The 21357-nt window shown below is 45.2% G+C and overlaps 1 protein-coding gene and 1 long non-coding RNA gene across 2 annotated transcripts in view; both read left to right on the top strand.

Annotated features, from left to right (window-relative positions):
• LOC123725544 (uncharacterized) overlaps positions 1-2177 on the top strand; it is a 48933-nt gene extending 46756 nt beyond the window's left edge. The window contains exon 3 of the long non-coding RNA XR_006758058.1: positions 661-2177. This is a non-coding gene — a long non-coding RNA (uncharacterized lncRNA). The remainder of the gene's footprint in view (positions 1-660) is intronic.
• Positions 2178-10717: 8540 nt separating this feature from the next.
• LOC106565564 (inositol hexakisphosphate kinase 2) lies at positions 10718-17408 on the top strand. Its single transcript, XM_014132826.2, has 3 exons — positions 10718-11404; positions 15024-15255; positions 15404-17408. Exons 1-3 carry the CDS (start codon positions 11188-11190, stop codon positions 16362-16364), a joined length of 1410 nt encoding a protein of 469 aa, XP_013988301.2. The 5' UTR covers positions 10718-11187; the 3' UTR covers positions 16365-17408.
• The last annotated feature ends 3949 nt before the right edge of the window (positions 17409-21357 follow it).

Here is a 21357-nt window from a genome sequence, read left to right on the forward strand (position 1 = left end):
ATTTGCCAAAGGGAAGGCGAGGGAGAGCCTTGCATGAATTTGTGTGTGTGAAGTACAGTTTTGTCGCCTCTAGTCGCACAAGTGACATGCTGGTAAAAATGAAGTAAAACAGATTGCAGTTTTCCCATGTGAAATTCAGATTTTCACGTGGAGTTTTTTTAACATGTGAAATGGAAAATGTGATTTTAACATATACATGTTTTGAGATTTTCATATGTGAAACAATATATCCGACCACAAACCGAAATTCACGAGGTGAAAACATATTATTCTCCTCACATGTGAACTGTAAATGTAATACATGTGAAAATGTGGTGTTAATATGTGAACTGTAAATGTGAAAATATGAAAATTTGACATGTTTTTTTGTAAGGTGTGTGTGCGTGCGTGTGTGTGTGCACGTGTGTGTGGTGTGAATGTGGACTCTGAGTGTGGTACCTTATTATAGTTCCATCTGTTTTTAGCTGTTTGTGTAGAGAATGTGTGTGTCTGTTTTTCATTGTTTGCGACGCATGTGGGCAGCATGTGAGTTCCTATGCATCTGTGTCTCTGTATCTCTGTGTGAGGGCTAAGTAGTGGAGGTGCTGGGAGCTAGTTGAACTGTGTGTAGGCTGTGAGCGCTCTCCCCACACAGACTCTTCATTGTTCTGGGCTCTACAGGAGAACCTACTGAGATTGAATACAGCTGATTTGGAGGATGTAAGAAGATGAGAAGGAGACACCGGTAGATGAGATGCAACAGGTGAAGATGCAAGAAGGATAGCGATCCAGGCAGATTTACTCAATACAGTGATATGGAGAAGCGGTGATATAAAGGGCAGTGATGAATTAGGGAAGGAACATCCCCTTTTAGGATGATATATACGGTCAGCCCCTCCCAGACAGACAGACCCCCCCCCTCTTTTTGCTCTCTGACCCCCTGTAACTGAGAGGCATGTGAATACCTCATGGCCAGCTGCTATGTGGAGCAGGCAGGCGGGGCACAGAGCTCGAGGTGTGTATTTGTGTAACTATGTTTACGTGTAGAGTGGGGTGTGTGTATGTTTATGTGTGTGGGGGGAAGTGTGTGTATGCGTAGTACTGTATGGAAGGGGTCCAACTCAGAGTCCGAACCCCTCCACTCACCCTAGAGCTGGGGTCCTGATTGTATGACCTTGTGTAATCAAACACACTGAGCCCCCCTGCCCGACATCCCAGCTTGGGGGTTCGTCAATAAGGATGCAGGTTGTATTGCGTAATCATCATGTGTGTGGTTGACGGGGGCTTGGCAGTGCCTAGGTGTGTGACATTGTGTCAAGTGGACAGGGGGCCCTGGGGGGGTTATATATAAACTATTGGGACCTGAATTTGTATTTGTGTGGTCATGCATACGTGCACAATATTAGATTAAAGGCAGAGAGACATGGGGAATTAAAAGGATGATAGACTGAGGGTGTGTCCCAAAGTCTCTCCATTCCCTATATAGGCCTAGTGCACTACTTTTGACCAGAGCTCTGGTCACTGAAATAGTCCACACCCATGGAGATGTAACATGACAGAACGAAGACAGTGATCCAAGGGCTCAGAAACTTGGACAAACCTGTCCCACACACACATTTATTTATTTTATTTTATTTAACCAGGTAGGCCAGTTGAGAACAAGTTCTCATTTACAACTGCGACCTGGCCAAGATAAAGCAAAGCAGTGTGACAAAAACAACAACACAGAGTTACACATTGGATAAACAAACGTACAGTCAATAACACAATAGAAATATCTGTATACAGTGTGTGCAAATGAAGTGAACAAGTTGGATGGGCTATTTACAGATGGGCTGTGTACAGCTGCAGCGATCGGTAAGTTGCTCTGACTGCTGACGCTTAAAATTAGTGAGGGAGATATAAGTCTCCAACTTCAGTGATTTTTGCAATTCGTTCAAATACCACTACTAAAATATAAACACCTAAGCGTTTGTGCATCACACATAAAACACATTTCAAAAGCAAACACTTTTGAAGTGCATTGTATTGTTTTGTAATGTATTACATTGTATGCTTGACTTACAGTGCCTTCAGAAAGTATTCAGACCCCTTCACATATTCCACATTTTGTTACATTACAGCCTTATTCTAAAATCGATTAAATACATTTTAAAAAGTATCATCAATCTACACACAATACCCCATAATGACAAAGTGAAAACAGGTTTTAAGATTTGTTTTTAAATGTATTACATTTAAAACAGAAATACATTATTTACATAAGTATTCAGACCCTTTGCTATGAGACTCAAAATTGAGCTCAGGTGCATCCTGTTTCCATTGATAATCCTTAAGATGTATATACAACTTGATTGGAGTCCACCTGTGGTAAATTCAATTGATTGGACATGATTTGGAAAGGCACACATCTTTCTATGTAAGGTCCCACAGTTAACAGTGCATGTCAGAGCAGAAACCAGGAATTGTCCGTAGAGCTCCGACATAGGATTGTGTCGAGGCAAAGATCTGGGGAAGGGTACCAAAAAAATTCTGCAGTATTGAAGGTCCCCTGGAACACAGTGGCCTCCATCATTCTTAAATGTAAGAAGTTTGGAACCACCAAGACTCTTCCTAGAACTGGCCGCCCGGCCAAACTGAGCAATCGGTGGAGAAGGGCCTTGGTGAGGAGGGTGACCAAGAACCCGATAGAGTTCCTGGAGATGGGAGAACTTTCCAAAAGGACAACTATCTCTACAGCACTCCACTAATCAGGCCTTTATGGTAGAGTGGCCAGACTGAACCCACTCCTCAGTAAATGGCACAGGACAGCCCGTTTGGAGTTTGCTGAAAGGCACCTAAAGACTCTCAGACCATGAGAAACAAGGTTCTCTGTCCTGATGAAACCAACTATTTAGCCTGAATGCCAAGATTCACATCTGGAGGAAACCTAGCACCATCCCTACGGTGAAGCATGGTGGTGGCAGCATCATGCTGTGGGAATGTTTTTCAGCAGCAGGGACTGGGAGACTAGTCAGGACTGAGGAAAAGATGAACAGAGCAAAGTACAGAGAGATCCTTGATGAAAACCTGCTCCAGAGCGCTCAGGACCTCAGACTGAAGTGAAGGTTCACTTTCCAACAGAACAACAATCCTAAGCACACAGCCAAGACAAAGCAGGAATGGCTTCGGGACAAGTCTCTGAATGTCCTTGAGTGGCCCAGCTAGAGCCCGGACTTGAACCCGATCGAACATCTCTGGAGAGACCTGGAAATAGCTGTGCAGTGACGTTTTCGTGTGTGTAGGATCGCTAGTGGTAATAAGGCATGGGTTATGTCTGCTCTCACCTTTCACTCCCATACACGTGCTGCTGTGGACAGTATACTGTATAATATGGGTCTTTCTTTATTAAGTAATGGGGCCAATGTGTGACATTGGGATACATTTTTTTAAATGGTTTGAAACAAAAATCAAAAGTATTTTCATGTAGTTCCACGTGTACTTAGAGGAATAAAAGTGAATATATGCAAATTGGCCCATAACTCCAGCTATACAACAACATAGGTCTAGGACTATACATCCTTTAAGCAGGGTTCATACAGACATTGGCAAGTCTAATTCAAGGACTTTCAGGGACTTTTTCAAGTACCTAATTGTAATTTTCAAGGACCTCAATGTTATACAATTGTATAATTTATATAATTATTATTACATTCTAAAATGTGTGAGAATAATGTGGACTTGCCTGACTAAATAAATTGGATAAATGCACGGCGATTTTTCTGTAGCCTATGTGGCCGACACAGGGACACATAATAAATCCATGAACAGTGGTAGCATTAATATCACCATTTGAATCTCACCATCGCTGTTTTTATAATGAGAAAGTGACCAAAAATCAGGTTCCTTTTTTAATGGAAGGATTCGTATGGAAAGCCAAGTTGAAGCCAACATTAGATAACCGCTTACCCCCATAATAACCACACGTGGTTTTACAGCAACAGAATTGCAACACCCTTTAATTGAAGCTGTAGGAAACAAACAAAAGTGGCCACATTGTCCATATCTCTCACAAAAACGGATCGAAAAAGAAATCGCAGATAAATTAGAAGGGAACAGGAGAACTTAATTAAAACAATTACGATAACTTTTCAAGCACCAAATAGGTAGGCCTATTCCAGAGCTCCAAATTCAAGTTCAAGTAGGCTTCTTCAAGCCCCTTGTGTTGTTAAAAATTGCCTGTGAAACATGTAAAACAAAATGTATTTGTCATGTTATTTCATTACCAAATCATATTGTGTATAAGCCCACTAGGCTATATAATTTGTTGTCAATATATGCAGAATAATTAATAGGAATAGAGTTAGGTGTTGCGCAATAGTCTATCCTACACAAGTGCACACATGAGACTCTGCGTACAATCCGAGGCACAAAAACACATGAACTGATCCTTCTTCAGGGTCAGTGAAGTTAGTAAACCCTGGGGAGAGAACAACAACAAAATAGTAGTTTTAGGTCACGCTGCACATAGGAGTAGTCGGCTTTCAGGCCCATGCCTTTGTTTGGACACAAACCTGCACGAGGAGAGCCTACCAGGAAACCATGGGGTCAATGTCTCATCAGCTGACCCAGCATCAGTCCTTGGTCCATCGCCTTCACCGGCCCCTTAGGACACATTACTGCTAGACCCACAACCATAACTGGGTCTGATGACCAGTCCTGCCCCTGCGACACCATCCGATCCAGTTCCAGTCCTTGGTCCACCGCCTGAATCAGGTCTGAGCCTGCCTCAGGCTCCGGACCTGGGTGAACATCCAGCCCCCCGTGGGAGAGCCTCCACCTAACCAGTACTCTCGCCCTGTTACGGCCGAGGATGCCTGGCCTGACTTGTTGGAATGGCCTCCTCCACCAGCCTGGACACCGACTGCTGCTGGACAGCCCAGCCTCAGAGACACTGTGAGCACCTTATCCTTCACTGTCCCTCGCAAGATGGTTTCACTGAGGCAAAATGTACAACATACATTTTGGGGCAGCTGTAGAAAAACCTTACAGTTGCCCATAAGTACTTCTCAGAACCCTCTCTCAAACCTTCTCTCTGGCCCTGGAACTTAGAGACAAACTTTGTGACTTCTTACAGCTGAGGTAGGCTACCAACCACCAACCTCAGCCTGAGTCCTGCTGCAGAAGGTCACTTCACACCTATGTATTATGTTCCAGGTTGCCACGGAAAAGAGTCAGCTGACCTGGTCAGCCAATCAGTGGTCTAGCCTGGCGTTGGAGATCCCAGTCTGCCCTGAACTCTTTAGTTGTTTCCAGGAGGCCAGGTTAGAAAAACTTGAGAAAGTTAGCTAGCCAAGTAGCTAGTTAGCTTTCTAAGTTAGTTACCTACCTAGCCTAGCCTACCTAACCAGTAATACAAAATACACGCACATTTTTTTAAACATTAGCTGTCACCTTAAAAAGTAAAAATGTTTTTCCCTGAAGGGAAGGCAATTTCATTATTTGTTAGCTAGCTAGGCTACCAGTAAGCTTTTACCCCATATCAAGCCTAGATAGCTAGCTAGCTAGCTAGCCCTACTGTCTGCTTGGCCAAATTGGATAACATTCTTGATTCTAGTTATTAAGATAAATAAAACATCTCAAGTTAGCTACTCACTCTAGCGTTAACTTCTTTTAGGTATTTTCTGAACAGCTTCTCACTTCTTTGTTTCTCCAGTTGTCAGTTCTACCACACCGTTTACACACTCATTTGTGGTGCCCAAATAAAAAAATATCTGATTCTTGTTGCTAGGCTACCAGTTACAGTGCTTTTAGCTTGCGTTTTGCGCACACCTTTATGCAGAGGGAATAAAACATTAGAGCTAGTGTCTAAAAAAATGATATGATTTAATATTTATCAAATTATTGAGCATGTCAACTCAAATAAACATCAGAAATTGTCCTTATTTCGCATATCAAGATCCTGATATGGACCTCAGTCAAGAGCATATGCATTGTATGTGCAGAGAAAATATACTATGTAAGCCTACTGTCACTATTTATCATCATATAGAGAAAATAAGATGTCCACATAGGCCTATCTCAGAATATCTAATGAGTCAATATCACACCATACCATGTATGATATCAGGAGGGAATCCATAAATGATTTGTGCATAAAATAAACATTTTCAAATTATTGAGCATGTGCTGAAAACTAAGAAATGCATCAGATATCATCCTTATTTTCAGCATATCAAAAAGCATATCAAGATCCGTATATTGATCTCAGCCAAGATAAGCATATCTGGTATCAATATAGCTTAATATATTGAATGTGCTGAGAAAACACAGATATGTGATATACAGTCAGTATTTGTCAACCTAAAGAGAGAAAATAGGATGTCTCATAGTCCATATCCGGCCATAGGAAATGTCCATGTGTGATATTCGGAGTAATCCCAATATCATATATGTGTAAAATACATCTGGATTCTGAATTTCTCAGGATATGGTGCATATCCACAAAAATCAAAAATGTGTCATGTAAAGATATCCCCTGATATGGACCTCAATCGCCCAGTGGTGTATCGTTCCATTTCTCCAAACATCAAATTTTGAAACTGCTGCTCTGCATCGTTCCATGTCTCAAAATGTCTAAGTTAGGCTGACTACACCACTCGTGTCGCGTGTACGAGCGCTGCAAAATAAATTTAGAAATCTATATTATTAAATTATTGTACCCACACAGCTCACGCGCGCCAACGAACGTCTGCGTTGCCAAGGGCTAAAATAGAAGTCAGTTCTATTTCTGACGCAGATCGCGCTGCAAGTCCTGCCTCTCCCCTCCTCATTGGTTTAGAGAAGCCGGTACCCACGTGGGTGACTAGTGGGCTAACCCGATATGACGTCTGGTTACACAAAGGAAGGGGGTTGGGTTTGAATGAAAGAGCGGGAAGACTGAGGGACAAAGGGGACAAAGGGATTGGGTCTCTATCGGATCTTGAGAAGCTATGCTACCATAAATACAGAATCTTATCCATTCTAATAACAGCCCATTTCGGAAAAGGAAAATGCAAGATATATATTTACTCTGAGCTGCGCTTCGATAGATGGGTCAAAGATGGAAGACTGGTTTATCCAGCAGAGATCGCCATTGTCCTTTAAAGAATCTTTTTGGTCATAGTGTTGTAGTGGATATGTTAAAGTACCCTGTCATTCTTAGGAGATAGTCTGTCCTTTCCTAGGCCACATATGTTTACAATTGCAACTGATAACGCAAAGTTTAGGATGGATCACTTCTACTTTAGTGAATAATAGTTCAAAGTTCATACCAAGTTGCCATAATCAGCTTGTGCTGTATTCTGGCTGGTCTAGTCAAAATTCACCATTCCAGCGTGGTGATCGTCACCTCCACGTGATCTGGTCTCATGTAAATTTCGTTAGATAGTGTAGTCGTTCAACCATTCACAACCACAGCTCACGCCGGGGTTTGCTTAGTCCAGCGTGAATTGGGTCACCGGGGCTTTTGTACTGGGGAAGAGAAGGGTGTGTTTCATCCCTCTCCAACCTGTTCACTTCGGGTTGGCCACTGAATGAGCGTAAGTTTACTTATGAAGACAATTCTCACATTTAGAAGCTAAAATCACATTTCATCTTCTCACAAATAGTTTCATATTTAAACATTTAAATTGCACAACAATTCCATGTGAATCTGATAACTAGAATGTGTAGATTTTCCAAGATACAATGTAAGTCGTCCTATCATCAGATATAATGTCCCAGACAACAACTGATCTGACATCATATCTTTAAGTACCAACGGATACTTTCAACTGGTTGAGAAAGGGCAATATTGTTCCATTCCCCAACCTTTTGATGTTACCATACTTTCCCTGCGGTAACACAGGGCTTTCCAAGAGTCCATTCTGTAGAGTGGAGAGGAAAGGTGGAAAGATATTTATGGGGGGGTCATAAACCTCACCCAACAGGGCATTGTCACCTGCTATTTGTGGCTGCTGCACCATTTGTTTGTCCGTGTGTTTGTCTGGGTTTTTTGCTCTGTCTACTGTCTGTCTGCAATGGTTTTTGGTGAAAGGGGGAACCATTCTTGTTGTTTCATATTCAGACTAGCGCTCTTCAAGCCCAATTTGAGGAAAGACAACCATGCAGAGCCCTTCTCTTCACTATCAGTTTCTGTCTCCTTCCTTCTGCCAGTTTCTCTTTCCCTCTACAACTATCTCTCTCTGCTCTTTATCAGCTGATAAGAATAACAAGGCAAACAGGTTAAATGGATGGCAAACTGCTTAGAAAATCTATTTCACTTTCCCTCTCTGTGTTCCTCCCCACATAAAAAAACTACAGTTTACTATAGAATACTACAACTTACTATAGAGTTATGTGGTAAACTGTAGTATACTGTACAATACTGTACTACACACTGTACTATCCCTTGATCATGTGTAGTACTTAGTATAGATTTTTTGTATACTGTAGAATACTTTAGTAAATACTACAGAAATGTCAGCAAAAACATTGCTGTCTGCAATAACAATACAATTTTTAAACTATAATAAATACTACAGTATTTAATTTGCATTGTAACTAGTACTTTTGGGTGTCGGGGAAAATGTATGGAGTAAAAAGTACATTCTTTTCTTCAGGAATGTAGTCAAGTAAAAGTTGTCAAATATACTGCTCCAAAAAAATAAAGGGAACACTTAAACAACACATCCTAGATCTGAATGAAAGAAATAATCTTATAAAATACTTTTTTCTTTACATAGTTGAATGTGCTGACAACAAAATCACACAAAAATAATCAATGGAAATCCAATTTATCAACCCATGGAGGTCTGGATTTGGAGTCACACTCAAAATTAAAGTGAAAAACCACACTACAGGCTGATCCAACTTTGATGTAATGTCCTTAAAACAAGTAAAAATGAGGCTCAGTAGTGTGTGTGGCCTCCACGTGCCTGTATGACCTCCCTACAACGCCTGGGCATGCTCCTGATGAGGTGGCGGATGGTCTCCTGAGGGATCTCCTCCCAGACCTGGACTAAAGCATCCGCCAACTCCTGGACAGTCTGTGGTGCAACGTGGCGTTGGTGGATGGAGCGAGACATGATGTCCCAGATGTGCTCAATTGGATTCAGGTCTGGGGAACGGGCGGGCCAGTCCATAGCATCAATGCCTTCCTCTTGCAGGAACTGCTGACACACTCCAGCCACATGAGGTCTAGCATTGTCTTGCATTAGGAGGAACCCAGGGCCAACCGCACCAGCATATGGTCTCACAAGGGGTCTGAGGATCTCATCTCGGTACCTAATGGCAGTCAGGCTACCTCTGGCGAGCACATGGAGGGCTGTGCGGCCCCCCAAAGAAATGCCACCCCACACCATGACTGACCCACCGCCAAACCGGTCATGCTGGAGGATGTTGCAGGCAGCAGAACGTTCTCCACGGCATCTCCAGACTCTGTCACGTCTGTCACGTGCTCAGTGTAAACCTGCTTTCATCTGTGAAGAGCACAGGGCACCAGTGGCGAATTTGCCAATCTTGGTGTTCTCTGGCAAATGCCAAACGTCCTGCACGGTGTTGGGCTGTAAGCACAACCCCCACCTGTGGACATCGGGCCCTCATAACACCCTCATGGAGTCTGTTTCTGACCGTTTGAGCAGACACATGCACATTTGTGGCCTGCTGGAGGTCATTTTGCAGGGCTCTGGCAGTGCTTCTCCTGCTCCTCGTTGCACAAAGGCGGAGGTAACGGTCCTGCTGCTGGGTTGTTGCCCTCCTACGGCCTCCTCCACGTCTCCTGATGTACTGGCCTGTCTCCTGGTAGCGCCTCCATGCTCTGGACACTACGCTGACAGACACAGCAAACCTTCTTGCCACAGCTCGCATTGATGTGCCATCCTGGATGAGCTGCACTACCTGAGCCATTTGTGTGGGTTGTAGACTCCGTCTCATGCTACCACTAGAGTGAAAGCACCGCCAGCATTCAAAAGTGACCAAAACATCAGCCAGGAAGCATAGGAACTGAGAAGTGGTCTGTGGTCCCCACCTGCAGAACCACTCCTTTATTGGGGGTGTCTTGCTAATTGCCTATAATTTCCACCTGTTGTCTATTCCATTTGCACAACAGCATGTGAAATTTATTGTCAAACAGTGTTGCTTCCTAAGTGGACAGTTTGATTTCACAGAAGTGTGATTGACTTGGAGTTACATCTTGTTGTTTAAGTGTTCCCTTTATTTTTTTGAGCAGTGTATATAAGTAGTAAAGTACAGATACCCCAAAAAACTACTTAAGTAAGACTTCAAAGTATTTTTACTTAAGTACTTTACACCACCGTTCAGAACCAAGTCCTTGCTATCTACAGAAAATCTTTTGGTATTTCTCCAGTAGGTTTCCTCAAGGAGAAACTCCCCCTTCAGTAAATACTACAGTCAACAAAAAACACTACAGTAAATACTACATTAAAATCTGCAAAAGCATTTTTTTCACGTGGGTCTCTCTCTCCCAGATTCAAATTCTCTCCTGCTGTGGCATCGGAATGCTAAGTAGAATTTGATGTGTTTTTGTATCTGCCTGTCTGTTTTCTATGGTCATTCATTTTCATCTCTCTCTCTCTCTCTCTCTCTCTCTCTCTCTCTCTCTCTCTCTCTCTCTCTCTCTCTCTCTCTCTCTCTCTCTCTCTCTCTCTCTCTCTCTCTCTCTCTCTCTCTCTCTCTCTCTCTCTCTGCAGTGCTCTCCTTCCTTTGTTTGCTTGTTCCTGTTCTCAGTGCTTAGTTCCCACCCAACAACAGCTGCTGAGCTCTGATAGGCTGAAGCGGGTATGAGGCGGGGCCGACCTGTTTTTATATTTTTCTTGCTCTGAGCTCAGTACAGACCTCAGTTCAGTATCGGCGACAGACAGAGTCAGGAACAACCTACACTCGCTCTCACACACAACCTTCAGCCTGTCGAAAATAACAATTTACTAGCACTACGTACACAGGGAGATTACCTTAACCCAAACCTGGACTATACTACTCTGCTTTTGGACCAGGATAGCACGGGGAACGAAACCTTTTTTCTCTTCTCCTTCCTGCTGCACCCTTTCTTTTTCCTGCTGTGGTCTCTGCTGTCCTAGCAGGTGTCCACTAACGCCCCCCAGCGAAAAAGAGCGGTACAGCCAGAAGATAGGTAGCCCGAGCAGCCTCATCGTGGGCCCCTCCAGTTTAGCTGTCCGATGCGGAGTGAGGATGAGTCCTGCTCTAGAAGCCCTTATGCAGGCAGATGGGAAGCTCCCCTATCCCGGGAAAGGGGTGATGCTTGAGCCCTTTGTGCACCAGGTGGGGGGCCACTCTTGTGTGCTGCGTTTCGGCGACCAGACCATCTGCAAGCCCCTCATCCCCCGAGAACACCAGTTCTACAAGAGCCTGCCCCCCGAAATGAGGAAGTTCACCCCCCAGTACAGAGGTAAGCTTATTCCCTGATCCAACCTAAACCTACAAGATAACGCTACTATCATCTGAATAACATCCATTATGCTGTGTGCGCCACTGCTACTGCCCCGTATTTCTCTCCCCATCTCCCATCTTCTCTCTCTATCTTTCTCTACCTCCACCTCTTCATCTCTCTCTCTTTCTCTCCCTGGTTATCTCCACTGATATGGTCAGCTGGAGTGTTTTGTAACATTAGCTGCATTTAGGATTACAGAAGGTGATGGCAGTACCACAGCAGTACCACAGCAGCACAAAGGGATTCGATTCATGGTGGGGGGTTGGGGACTGCATGATACATCAGGGTTCTGCAGTGTCAGGTTATGAAATGGTGGTGGGGGTGTGTATGACAGGATCTTTCTCCCCTGATGGATAGGTGTGACCCAGGCATTCTGCATTAGACAGACACAACCCTCCCACACAAACACGCAAAGGTGTCCTTGGTTGGGTGTCAGTCACACAAACAGGATTTAATGTGTCTTATATTCTGCTCCATTGGATTCTATCATCTTTGAAATATCACAGAGGACCAACAGCATCACTATCTTGTCTGCTCAGACCATAGTCGGCCCCAGGCCCTCTCCTGACAGTAGGGATAAAAGCCCAGTAGCCCTGCGCCTGCCCGCATCTCCGAAGAGGGCTAAAGTTTCCGGAGGAAGGATCCAGTTCCCTGCATACTCAATAATAATGGGGCTGATCATCAGAGACGGAATGCTTAGTGGGAGATATAGCGGTGTCTGACTGGACATCAGCCTGTCATGGATAGTTAAATAAAGGTTCAATAAAGAAATGTATGGTTAACGAATACACACACAAACACTCTCACACACCTTGGGTGGAATATCTCACTCTGTGTTGTTTTTCATTGACCATGATGCTACATACGGTGCCCCCTGACACTTGCACTCACAGATAGGCCTACACACGCACATCACACACACTTTCTATCAAGTCCCTCCTACCCTGGTTATGTAACAGAGTTGAGGCACTAGCGTGGTATCTGACTCCGCAGCAATGCGTCATGGAACTATAAAAACCCCAGTGTGACTTGGATGGGAGATGAAGCTGTAGAAAGAAGAGCACAGACGTCTGGTGACACTGAGAATATTCCATAACAAACACACTCAATTCTGCTCAAAACACTTTTTACACGCTCTCACACTCTTACAAACGTATGTTGGCCCATATACAGTCACGTTCACACACTCGCGTACTCACAAAGCACATGAGTCGCAGGCACTTAAACACTCATCCTCACATGCCCCGCTGACAGTGCAGCTCTGACAGTTGAAACAGGCCTGGCCAGTAGAGGGTTAACTGCTGCAGGGTAGTGACATCCCTGTGCATGACATCACTCAAGGCGGGAGCTGCAGAGGAGAGATAAGCACTGGGTCCCATTGTCCTCCATGTCACTGGCCAACACACCCGTTATCACCTCATACACACAGGCCCTAATGAAGGATCTGTCTTGATGCTTCAGAGAACCTTTCCTCCAGTGTAAACCAGGGATGTTTTTGTTTGTATTTCAGAAAGGCTGGGATTTCCTTTTGTTGTCAGTCTTATTGTCATGTTTATATTCAATGGGATGCTGAATATCCATCCTCCTCCCTATCTTTCTCCATCTCCCAATCCCTCCCTCTCTCTAGTTTATCGGTCAGCCCCTGCAGCTGTGATGTTTACTCTTCCTGTCTTGACACCCACTGCCCCCTTCCCCCAGCCTGCAGAGAGGGTTGCAATACACAGGCCCTTCTACAGGGGTTTATTAGGTAGAGTGGGGTAGGGGTGTGTGCATGTTTGGGAACGCATCATAAAATGATCCCAGGAATAAGTAACAGTGTGTACAGTTTTCTATGAAAGTGTTCAGGAGACCCACCCCCCTCCTACCCACCACCCTGTCCATCCCACCACCCTCCTCCCCACCACCCTGTCCATCCCACCACCCTCCTCCCCACCACCCTGTCCATCCCACCACCCTCCTTCCCACCACCCTGTCCATCCCACCACCCTCCTTCCCACCACCCTGTCCATCCCACCACCCTCCTTCCCACCACCCTGTCCATCCCACCACCCTCCTCCCCACCACCCTGTCCATCCCACCACCCTCCTTCCCACCACCCTGACCATCCCACCACCCTCCTTCCCACCACCCTGTCCATCCCACCACCCTCCTTCCCACCACCCTGTCCATCCCACCACCCTCCTTCCCACCACCCTGTCCATCCCACCACCCTCCTTCCCACCACCCTGTCCATCCCACCACCCTCCTCCCCACCACCCTGTCCATCCCTTCCCTTTTTAACTTGTTAGTGTGTTTTGGATTATTGCCTTGAAATGGACTGTATAAAAAGGCAAGTCAGACCTGAATGGACTCTTAAAACAGAGACGCGGTGCACGCAAAATGCCCGACTTGATGCAACTGTTGTATCTTTATGAAATAGAATTCAGATGTGTTATCGTGTTTGTTTTTGAGTTTATACAGTGTATCTTTGCTGTCGTTTCTTTTGGGTTGCCTTGAAACATTGTAACACTATGTGTATCAGTTAATGTGTGATTCTGGGTGGGTTTGGTAGTTTCTCAATAAAGGTTGGACTGAGTGTCATACATTCGAGCCTCCTGTGGTGTTTGTGTATCTCTTTGCTTCTTGGGATCATTCTCACGTACACATTTGAAGTACTTGGAAACACATACATTGTTGTTGCTACTGCCTACTTGCCCCCTACCCGCTCTCTCTCTCTGCTGCCTACTTGCCCCCCTACCCACTCTCTCTCTCTGCTGCCTACTTGCCCCCCTACCTGCTCTCTCTCTCTGCTGCCTACTTGCCCCCTACCTGCTCTCTCTCTCTGCTGCCTACTTGCCCCCTACCTGCTCTCTCTCTCTGCTGCCTACTTGCCCCCTACCTGCTCTCTCTCTCTGCTGTCTACTTGCCCCCCCTACCTGCTCTCTCTCTCTGCTGCCTACTTGCCCCCCTACCTGCTCTCTCTCTCTGCTGCCTACTTGCCCCCCTACCTGCTCTCTCTCTCTGCTGCCTACTTGCCCCCTACCTGCTCTCTCTCTCTGCTGCCTACTTGCCCCCTACCTGCTCTCTCTCTCTGCTGCCACCTTGCCCCCTACCCACTCTCTCTCTCTGCTACCTACTTGCCCCCCTACCTGCTCTCTCTCTCTGCTGCCTACTTGCCCCCCTACCTGCTCTCTCTCTGCTGCCACCTTGCCCCCTACCCACTCTCTCTCTGCTGCCTACTTGCCCCCACCTGCTCTCTCTCTCTGCTGCCACCTTGCCCCCCTACCTGCTCTCTCTCTCTGCTGCCTACTTGCCCCCCTACCTGCTCTCTCTCTCTGCTGCCACCTTGCCCCCTACCCGCTCTCTCTCTGCTCCCTCAATAGGAAAGCCTGTGTTTGTGTTTGTTTGTTTGTCTTTCTCTTTACAGAGTGTATTTGGCTGGAAGCAGGACCCAGTTGGTAAGAACTGCCTATGACTAACCAGTTACTGGGAGGTTTTGGCTTCATCATAGCATTATAAAATAAAGAATCCAATGCCGGGTACTAACCGCCTTCCTATCATTCTCTTTCCCGCTTCCCTCCATCTCTCCCTCTCTCAGGTGTGGTGTCAGTCAGCTTTGAGGAAGATGAAGAGGGCAACCTGTGTCTCATCGCTTACCCCCTCCACAATGAACCAGAGAACATGGAAAACAAGGACCCCTCAGCTGACTGCGAGCCTAAGAGTAAGATGATCAAGTGGGGCAACAAGAAATCATCGTCCCTACTGCTGGATAATGACAACTACAGCAAAGACCGGGCCAGACAGAGCACTAAAGAGAACAAGAGCAAAATGTGAGCACATTCACTGTTACATCGGTACACATACTGTATATACAAATATATCCAAACACCATCATAGATTCATAGATTCTATACAGCAAATATGTACTGTATGGTGATTGGCAGATATCTAACCTCTCTTTCCTCTCTGTGTGTGTAGTTATAACGGTGCGGAGGTGCAGCAGCAGGCTGAGGTACTCCGCTACAGCCTAGATCGGAAGCAGATCAAACACAACCCCTGGAGTCTGAAATGCCACCAGCAGCACCTCCAGAGGATGAAGGAGAACTCCAAACACCGCAACCAATACAAATTCATCCTGTTGGAGAACCTGACGTGGCGTCACGCGGTGCCGTGCGTGCTGGACCTGAAGATGGGCACGCGGCAGCATGGTGACGACGCATCAGAGGAGAAGAAGGCCAACCAGATCCGCAAATGTCAACAGAGCACTTCCGCCTCCATCGGTGTCCGGCTTTGTGGCATGCAGGTGTACCAGTCAGACTCAGGCCAGCTGATGTTCATGAACAAGTACCACGGGAGGAAGTTGAGCCTGCCGGGCTTCAAAGAAGCCCTTTTCCAGTTCTTCCACGATGGACAGCGTCTCCGGCACGAGCTGCTCTCCCCGGTGCTGCGGAAGCTCCGGGAGATGCAGGAAACCCTGGAGTCCTGCGAGTCCTACCGCTTCTACTCCTCCTCCCTCCTCATCATCTATGATGGGGAGCCCCCCCGCCCTCGCGCCCCCACTCGACGCCACCGCGGAGGAGAAGAGGGTGATGAGGACGAGCCCTCAGATGAGGAAGAGGAAGAGGGGGCGTTTGGGTTCACCCGTGGCTCGGCAGCTGGCAGCAGTGCTGGCGGTAGCAGTAACGGTAGCAGTAACGGTAGCAGTAACGGTAGCAGTAACGGTAGCAGTAACGGTAGCGTTGGTCGCTCGTCCCGTGGTGCAGCAGGGGAGGCCAGCAGCCCAGCAGTGGATGTGAGGATGATAGACTTTGCTCATACGACGTGTCGCCATTACGGGGAAGACAGTGTTGTGCATGAGGGTCAGGACAGCGGCTACATCTTCGGCCTGCAAAACCTCATCACCATCATCTCCCAGCTGGAGGAGCACAGCGCCGACTAAAGACTGAGCCTCCACTCTGGGAAACTCAAACCTAACCTGGGAATAACAGCACTGAGCTGTAACCCTGCTTTACCCTCCTCCGCCAATGGCCTGGACCTAGTGGCCACCACACGGCCGGGGGTCTGACCCCAACTACTGTAGGGGACAACCAGGGAGCTTCTGACCCGGGGGAGAGGCCACGCTGGAGTCGGTTCTGCACTCCCCACCCTCCCCCTGAACCAACACGGGACAGGACCACTTGTGCACTCGTTTGCACCTTGTCTCTGTGACTGTTCTTTCTCTCTTTCTTCTTTTCTTTCTTTTCTATATGGTGGGAGAGATTGTGGCTGAGGCTCTGGTCTATTAACAGGCTCAGGGACTCCTGTATCGTCCTGTCCTCTTTTCCTCTCGTTTCCACCTCTCTGCTCCTCTGTTATAGACTGTTTTCTTTACTGTATGGTCTCTCTGAGAGAGAGCCGTAAAGCTTAAGTGTAGTTCTAGGAGTCAGACTTGGTGCTTATTAAACTGTAAGGTGACATGAGGTGTTTGTGGATGGAGTTTGGACTGATGTTCCCCCAACAGCACAGCACACACGAGTGGGGGTTGCTTCTGTATAGACTGAACGGGGCTGGCAGCTTTGTAACGAGTGTTCTCCTCGCTCTCCAATGGCTGACATTTCACATTTCCACCATACCCCCCCCGTACTGTTTAGACCCTAAATCATAGACATTTAAAGTAGGGGGTAATAAGGGGATAACATCATTACTTTGTAACTTTCTTTGTTTGTTGTTTCTGAAATGGTGACTGAAGAAGAGAATATATTGATTAGGACAATAAATACTATATAGAGAAAGTGTATATAGAATCTTTATTTATTGAAATAAACAAAACAAAAAAATGAGAAACAAAATGGAAAATAATTACTACATTCCATATTACTGTTCTAAATGTTCTGTTCTGATGACATTAGTGAATATAGTTTTTTGCAAGATACCTCTCTTGTATACCTGTGTCAACAGTATGTTGTATGTTGAAAGTAAAATAAAGACATTTCTTTGTGGAAAAGCACTTTTCTGTCATTGAGCGCATAATACTTCTAGGAAAGGGATGGGAGGGGCACGGGGTGTTATAAAATAAGGGGGGGGGGTTGTGAGAGGAAAGACAGTAAATAGAAATGACAGGGCTGTTAAATTGACCACTGAAATACTCTTGTGTCACCATGGCACACCACACTTGCAGGAAGGAAGTCAGTTTAAATAAGCCATCCTGTGGGAAAATGAGTCACTTCTTCTACACAGGTGTGGTTCATGGAGAGAATGAAGAGGACTGAATCTGATGTCACCCCTTCACCCTGTCCACCCAGTTACAGCTCTTTCACAGCCAAGGGCAATGGCAGTTCACAACTCAATTAAAACAATTCACTAAATGGAGTTTTGATGATCTAATTTAGAGAATGTCCCTTTGCCTATCAATGGATTAGTCTTGGGGTCTATGAGTGCACAAAGGAAAAATAAGGACACTTTTCATTACATGCGTCACACTTTGAGAGTTTATCCTATTATGCAGTTGAGGTGTTTTTCTTTGTTTTCAGTCCGGCTGAGACGTCTGTGACTGCCACGCCTGTTGTTGCACGTTTATGATCCTCGCATTAGGGCTCCCTCAGATTATTCTTCGCAATCCAGGAAAACTACAAGAGCGGAAAACATTTGGCATTGTGGAAAGCAGTAGGCTGGTAGAACCAGGGAGTGGTGTGATGTTGGCTGATGCAAGTTGTTGCCATGGCAATCTCCCTAAGTAACCTTTTGGGTTTACATGTACCCTCTGACCCTCGTATTGGAAGCCATTGTTTCCGAGTGGCAGCAGGTGCTTTGTTCCACATCCAAATCGGCTTACCAGGATTGGAAAATGCTGAACTGGGTAGGGTAATACCACAGCTTGATAATGTGGAAAGTATGTGAGGAATGCTGCTTCACACTACAGGCATGGCTCACCTGCTGCTTATAGAACCATGTGTGAGATAGTTGAAGGGGCAAAGTAACAGGATATATAAAGAGGCTTAATGGCCTTTATCAGTAGTGGAGCTGTAAACTGAGCAGTGACGGGTTGTAAAAGTGGAGTGTCGGTTTAGGGACACCAGATATGATTTGTACTTCGATTATTATAGACTGATGGGCTCATTTTACATTACGTTTTTGTCATTTAGCAGACGCTCTTATCCAGATGTCTTTAGAGGGAGAGAAGTGGATGTAGTGAAGTTGAATGATGGCGGCTGAGAGAGACAGTAGATTTGATCCATCATCAAGGACCAGATCGAGGTCCATGTTGAAGATCTAATTAATGTGACACATGGAGGTTGAGAGAGAGAATGCTGAGGTCTAGATAGGCCGATGACGTCTGTGGAGTATGACTTGTGGGCTTGATGTTTACTGGGTTGATGGAGGCCTAGTCTGTGGAGGGCAGCTTGATTATGCCTCATGAAGGGCACACGGCGCCTGGGGGAAAGTCACGCAGACTCCTGCCCACCCCTATGTCCACCACGATCCGGTCCCAACCGGTATGAGCTGAGTGACTCACTCAATCAGGGCCTGCAGTCAGACGACCCACATACACAGACACTGTGTGTGTGCCATCCATTCATTCACCCATGATACACTGATGCTAGGGCCTCTACTGTGTACTGTACCAAGCCTTGCACTCATATCTGCTTACAGTAAGACTCAAAGTCAAGGATCGTAAGGGGGAAGCCACAAAATGAATCATAAACACATCCATAATTGTACAGCAGATTTCCAGCAGGACAAATTGTTAGCCCTGCCTCTTACGTCACAACTTAGAGTAGTAAAGTCGCATTGCGTTCAAGGACAGTTTCAATAACAATCCATCTTGCTGTAGGCCCAATAACTGACGTCAGCTAGAACTGCCGAGTCAATGCCTCAACAAGGAAATCCTCTAATTACTGGAAATGTCATTAATTCATCTTCATTACCAGGTGGAAAACTGACAACTCATCCCCCTACCAGAAGTTGGACCAACACCAACATCAGCTATGAACTGATTTATCATCATAAGAAAGGCAGGGATCAGCTATTTCATCTGTGGTCAATTTCACACTCTTGTGCATATACCCTGCCACTAGTCTTTTCTAGGAAAATTGTGTAATTCGTTATCGTTATCAAGGTCGAAAATAAAACTGAACTTGACCATAGTTAATCTCTTATCAGTCGCCCAGGCTTGCAGTTTGAAGCCCTTCACTGCTCTGCCTCTGTTCCTCATGCAGTCCTTTTGTAAATCCTTGTTCCAAGCTACTCATTATGGTGCTCTGTAATTATAGGCCCTTTCATAAGCCTCTTCAGAATCTCTCTGTGGCTTTCTTTCTCTTACTGACTGGGATTTGGTGTGTACTTTTGTACTATGTTTGGGGGTGGAGGGGTATGTGTGTATAAGTGTGGGTGACTGTGTGAGTGACTGTGTGGGTGGGTGCATTTGATAATATAATAATAATATGTGCTATTTAGCAGGCGCTTTTATCCAAAGCTCTGCAACTGTGATCTGAGGACACTGTGCTTCATCAAGGGAACATATGGAGAGAGAGGAAATAGAGATGGACAGGGAGGTATTAAAAACTATGATAAATATTCATATACAACAGCATGAGGAATGATAATCTGTTTTGCACAAATCTAAACATAGTCAATAAATCTGCAATCCCTGTTCGTCACATGAGCTCTGGCTTTGATGAATGACTGATGTGATGGAGGGTTCATTTTGTTAACAAAAAAATATTAATCAAACATCTATTCTTAAAGGCAATTGTAGAGACTATCACTGTCTAAATAGACCCAGAAAAAAAACTATAACTAAACAAACATGATTATTTATTTCAGTTGACTAAAATGAGAAGAGAAAAAATGTGTTCAGCAGTGGGAAGTCACACCAGGCAAACACAGCCTACATCAGCTGGTAAGCTGCTGTGGAGCAATCAATCAGAGTGGGCAGAGCAGCAGACAGGCTGCGCTCTGGCTCCAACTCCGCTTATGCACATTGTACATGTGACTCTTGCTTCACCTATCTCACCACCAGCTTTCTAGTTAGCTACCATTTGCCTGGTTAAAAAACACATGCTGCTTTACAAAATGAAAAACAATAGCAGCATTGACTTTAATAATAAAACAACAGTCTCGCTATGTTTATCTCTCCCTTGAATAGCCTACTTTTCTGTAGCCTGTCTGAATATGTAATCTCATACAACCCTTACGCTTTTCCCACTGCATTTCATATACATGTTCTGTAGCCAACATAGCCAAGTCTCCCTCTTTTTGTCAGATAAATCAGCTTGATTCTATAGTAAAAAGACATGACCCGTAATACTGGCGCTACGTTTCTTTCTTTCTTTGTGCATGGGGGGGCCGCATTTTACATTCATAAAGCATATGGTGGGCTGTTATAAAACTAGGCAACTTGCGGACCAGGCCATTAACCATTTGTTTAGGCTACATCTTGTTCAGTCATGTTTCCTCATCAGCTAGCTATAGCTAACAACCTGGGGGCGCATTCAGCAGGACACAGCATTTTGGAACGCTCAGATAGAAATATGCTATTTAGAATAAACATGCCTCTTACATGTTGAATAAGGAATAACATCGGCTCTATTCATGAAATTTCTATCTGCAAAGTTCGAGAACGTTTTTTTAACTGAACGTGGCCCTGGTAACATTACCAGTAGCCTACAGTTGAAGTCGGAACTTTTACATACCCCTTAGCCAAACACATTTAAACTCAGTTTTTCACAATTCCTGACATTTAATCCTAGTAAAAATTCCCTGTCTTAGGTCAGTTAGGATCACCACTTTATTTTAACAATGTGAAATGTCAGAATAATAGTAGAGAGAATGATTTATTTCAGCTTTTATTTCTTTCATCACATTCCCAGTGGGTCAGAAGTTTACATACACACAATTAGTATTTGGTAGCATTGCCTTTAAATTGTTTAACTTGGGTCAAACGTTTTGGGGAG

The sequence above is a fragment of the Salmo salar genome, chromosome ssa12, assembly GCF_905237065.1.
Source record: "Salmo salar chromosome ssa12, Ssal_v3.1, whole genome shotgun sequence".
Lineage (NCBI taxonomy): Eukaryota > Metazoa > Chordata > Actinopteri > Salmoniformes > Salmonidae > Salmo > Salmo salar.